This window comes from Engraulis encrasicolus, chromosome 18 (genome assembly GCF_034702125.1).
Source record: "Engraulis encrasicolus isolate BLACKSEA-1 chromosome 18, IST_EnEncr_1.0, whole genome shotgun sequence".
Lineage (NCBI taxonomy): Eukaryota > Metazoa > Chordata > Actinopteri > Clupeiformes > Engraulidae > Engraulis > Engraulis encrasicolus.
The window spans coordinates 2,154,776-2,159,775 of NC_085874.1; the positions used below are offsets into that span (position 1 = coordinate 2,154,776).

The 5,000-nt window shown below is 43.6% G+C and overlaps 1 protein-coding gene across 1 annotated transcript in view; it reads left to right on the top strand.

Moving 5' to 3' along the window:
• Window positions 1-5,000, top strand: part of actc1a (actin alpha cardiac muscle 1a) — an 8,543-nt gene that overhangs the window by 1,537 nt on the left and 2,006 nt on the right. Inside the window, exons 2-5 of the mRNA XM_063222783.1 lie at window positions 1,020-1,170; window positions 1,684-1,812; window positions 3,403-3,513; window positions 3,993-4,077. Coding sequence (XP_063078853.1) covers window positions 1,042-1,170; window positions 1,684-1,812; window positions 3,403-3,513; window positions 3,993-4,077 — 454 coding nt within the window. The 5' untranslated portion in view covers window positions 1,020-1,041. The remainder of the gene's footprint in view (window positions 1-1,019; window positions 1,171-1,683; window positions 1,813-3,402; window positions 3,514-3,992; window positions 4,078-5,000) is intronic.

A 5,000-nucleotide genomic window follows, 5' to 3' on the forward strand; every position in this document is an offset into this window, starting at 1 on the left:
AGACAAAGACACACCGCGGTGGGGACTACAGCTTAGACAAGCTAAGCCTACGGAGGGTACAGCAGCTGCTGTGGTCTGGATGCAGACTCCTCTCAACTCCACACACACACACACACACACACACACACACACACACACACACACACACACACACACAGAAACACACACACACACACACACACACACACACACACACACACACGCACACACACACACACACACACACACACACACACACACAGAAACGCACAGAAACACACACCACACAAACACACAACACTCCTCTCCTCTGCTCCGCTGGTGTGGTCAGCTGTCATGGCCAGCCTCTCCGAGCTGTGAAATACTTACAGATAGATAGGAGGCTCACAAGGGCCAGTGGTTGGAATGACAAAAGCTGTTCAGCGCACTCAAAATAGCATCCTGAATTTAGTCAGGCCGCGGCGGTGGTGGTCTGGGGGGGGGCACTGCTCTATGCCCCTCTTTGGCTTTGCGGAGAAACGGAGCTTATCAGGGTATGAGATAGAGCAGGCACTCACTCACTCACGCTGCTGCTGCTGCTGCACTTTAAAGGGATGGCTACACGTCACTCTTTCCAGGGATGTTCAACGTGACAGCTAGAGCTGTGTTTACTCCTTTGGTTCTAGGTATGAAGGCCAGAGTAATAGTAATAGTAATAGTAATCTAGAGTAATAAAGCGATACTCTGTGGATATTTACAGAAGATGAAAAGATACAAGAAAAAGATCACATTGAATCGACAAGCACTTTGACCAAAGATTAGATTAAAACAATTAGATACAAAGACCAGCACCATGAGATCAAACACTGCAGATCTAAACCTCTTGACAAGAAGAAATGATTACATGAAGACATTTATTTGTTTCTTGTTTATTGCAGATCATCTTAGAAATGAGCAGTCATCAATTTGGCAGATGTAAACAATTAAGAGAAGACAGGCCTCTCTGTTCCACAAAAAACATCTTTATTACAGCGTGCTTATTATACTTTCCTTTCTTGCAGACCATCCCAATAACGACCAATCATGTGCGACGACGACGAGACCACCGCCCTTGTGTGCGACAACGGCTCTGGCCTGGTCAAGGCTGGGTTCGCCGGTGATGATGCCCCCCGAGCTGTCTTCCCCTCCATCGTGGGCAGACCCCGTCACCAGGTAACCTGATGGATACCCAGACAGGACAAACAGGGGCGGTTCTAGACAGGGGCCAGGGTGGGCCAGCGCCCCTGTAGATTTCCTCCAGGCCCCTGTTGTGGCCCCTGTGCCGAACGGCCAATGACTTACAGTCATATATTCATTTCTATCTATTTTTGTATATATATTCATAAGATTAAAAATGTATCTCTTTTGCCAATTTGAGTCTGTGTGTGCGAGAGAGAGAGAGAGAGAGAGAGAGAGAGAGAGAGAGAGAGAGAGAGAGAGAGAGACAGAGAGAAATCTTTGTGTGCGTCTAAAATCTGATACACACATGGTTTCAGAGATTTTCAGGTCAGCAGGCATCTGTAGATCACAGGCCGCATTGTAGGCCAATGGTGGTGTCACACGTCTCCTAGTGTGTACTCGGTATAAGACAGTGTGTGTGTGAGAGCGTGTGTTTGATGAAAGGGGTTTCTCTCAGTATGGCCGTTGACACTCTGCATGGCTGCATGTGTCTGTCTCTGTGCACAGGGTGTGATGGTGGGTATGGGTCAGAAGGACAGCTACGTGGGAGACGAGGCTCAGAGCAAGAGAGGTATCCTGACTCTGAAGTACCCCATCGAGCACGGCATCATCACCAACTGGGACGACATGGAGAAGGTTGGTATGGAAGAAAAGCACAACCTTTTGAAGCCTCAATGAAATATGCTGCACATACACGTACACTCGCCTCCAAAAGAGTTGTCGCCTATCCATCTGTTTGGAATAACAGCTAATAACCTGACTTTCAATTAATCACTTGGCCTCAGAAGTCACTCATATGAAAGCTACAACCCTCCCGAATGAAAATGTATGTACAAAAATAAATTTCATGCACCAACGAAAGATTGACCCTTTATTGAACACAGACAGGGCAGATTTTCATAAGACAGAAGTTTTGTCGCCTATCGAACATAATGTGAAAATGAGCAGATAAGTCACTTCAAAACACTTCAAATACGCAGATTGGGTGTCATACTTAATCACTGAATCACTCTCACCTCTCCAGAAAATCAACTTTGGCCTTAGGTGTATGTTTAGGGTCATTGTAATCATGGAAAGCAACACAATGAAAATCATTGGAGTTCAATGAGAGATGGTGACATATTCGCTATTCGTAGAGCAATGCATGTTTAACTTCATGATGTAATCAATGATAAAAGCCCTCAAACACCTGCAGCATGCATGCAGCTCCTCATAAGAGCTGTATCTGTACCATGTTTCACTTTATGCACCATTTCTCTTTTTTCATATTCTTCATCTCCAACACCATATAGTTTTGATGCTATCAGTTCTAAAATGGTTGATCTTGGGATCTTGACTTCAGAGTATGAGTCCCATTAGCCTTCATTTTTGTCAGAATTAGGCCTGACATACTCTTGGCTGGCTTTTTTGAGACAGGACAGTGGGAGAGACTTCTTTGGTGTTAAGGGTGAAGAATTTGGAATAAATACAGTACATGGTGCTTAAAGTCAAACATGGGAGGGATACAGCTCTTATGTGGAGCTGCATGCATGCTGCTGGTGTGTGAGGGCTTTTATCATTGATTACATCATGAAGTTAAAAATGTATTGCTCTACGAATAGCAAATATGTCACCATCTCTCATTGAACTCCATTGATTTTCATTGTGTTGCTTTCCATGATTACAATGACCCTAAACATACACCTAAGGCCAAAGTTGATTTTCTGGAGAGGTGAGAGTGATTCAGTGATTAAGTATGACACCCAATCTGCGTATTTGAAGTGTTTTGAAGTGACTTATCTGCTCATTTTCACATTATGTTCGATAGGCGACAAAACTTTTGTCTTGTGAAAATCTGCCCTATCTGTGTTCATTAAAGGGTCAATCTTTCTTTGGTGCATGAAATTTATTTTTGTACATTCATTTTCATTCGAGAGGGTTGTAGCTTTCATATGAGTGACTTCTGAAGCCAAGTGATTAATTGAAAGTGAGGTTATTAGCTGTTATTCCAAACAGATGAGTAGGCGACAACTCTTTTGGAGGCGAGTGTAGTATAGAAAGTTGGTAAATCTAAATTATATATAATTTATATATATTATATATATACATATAGTTATTGCATTGTGAGGGCCGAGAAGTAGTCTGAGTTATATTTTCATTATATTATGATTGTTTCCCATGAACCTAGAGACATGCTTTTTAGGCCCTGTTTAAAATAGTGACTGTCACTTGTACACCTCCACTCAGATCTGGCACCACACCTTCTACAACGAGCTGCGTGTGGCCCCTGAGGAGCACCCCACCCTGCTCACTGAGGCCCCCCTCAACCCCAAGGCCAACAGGGAGAAGATGACCCAGGTGAGATGTCTCTCAACTAAGCTCTCAACATCAGAATACAACACAGCATGGAATGACGTAATGGAACAAATGTAACAACAACGCAGTTGGCAGTCAGTGAACATATGATATTCAGTACACTGGACAAATTTCAGTTGCTTATGAACTCACGGCTTTCATGAACACACACACACACACACACACACACACACACACACACACACACACACACACACACACACACACACACACACACACACACACACACACACACACACACACACGCACACACACACACACACACGCACACACACACACACACACACACACACACACACACACAAAGTAAATGCACATGAATACGACATACAAGTGCATGTCTCTGACCTTCATCTTCAAGGTCGAATGTCTGTCTGTCAGAGAGGGGCTAAAGATGTGCGCTGTGGGCGATTAACATGCCTCCCGTCCCCTGTCTCTGCTCTGTAATCTCCCCTCTGCAGATCATGTTCGAGACCTTCAACGTCCCCGCCATGTACGTGGCCATCCAGGCCGTCCTGTCCCTGTACGCCTCTGGCCGTACCACCGGTGAGTGGCCACTTGGACCCACTCGCATGCCATCGCCACAGACAGCCAGCTACAACAGAGTAGACACATACCACACGTAAATCAAAATAGACTCACATCACAGCCAGCTACAACTGAGTAGACACATACCATATGCAATCAAAATAGACTCGTATCACAGCCAGTTGCAATAGAAGTGTACCACACACAATTAAAATAGATTCATACCATAGACAGTTACAATGGACACGTACCACACACAATTAAAATAGACTCATGCCATAGACAGTTACAATGCACACATGCCACACACAATTAAAATAGACTCACGATAGCTAGTTACAATAGACACATAGACATACAGCACGTAAAGTAGCCTCATACAACATCCATTTACAATAGACACGTACCACACACAATTCAAATAGCTGTACCCTACCAATTTGTTACCACACACATGTATAGAAGACTCATGCAGACAGTCAGTTACATTAATAACATACCACCAACTGTTACAAGACACATACAAATAGACACATAGGGCCTACCATAGTCAGTTTTTAATAAACACATACCGTACCATAGACAATAAAACTACTAGACACATACCGCAGACAGTTGCAATACATACACATACCACACACGTTTAAAATAGATGCATACCGCAGACAGTTCAAGTTACAATATAGATGTAATAATTACTGGACTGAAAGCTTTAGGAATGCACTGACAAGACAGTATCAACTTGCCAGCCTGTTTGCCCTTGGGTCAATTTGACTCCAGCCTGTGTAATCAACTTCAGGCTGTAGGTCATGACATAGTCTTCCAGCTGCCTGTTTTTAAATGAAAGAAAAATGTGCTCTAGAAATCTTAAAATATATTCAAGGTCTCGTGTAGGCCTACTCAGTGTTTCCTTAATAGACAAAAGAACTCTGGGTGAAAGG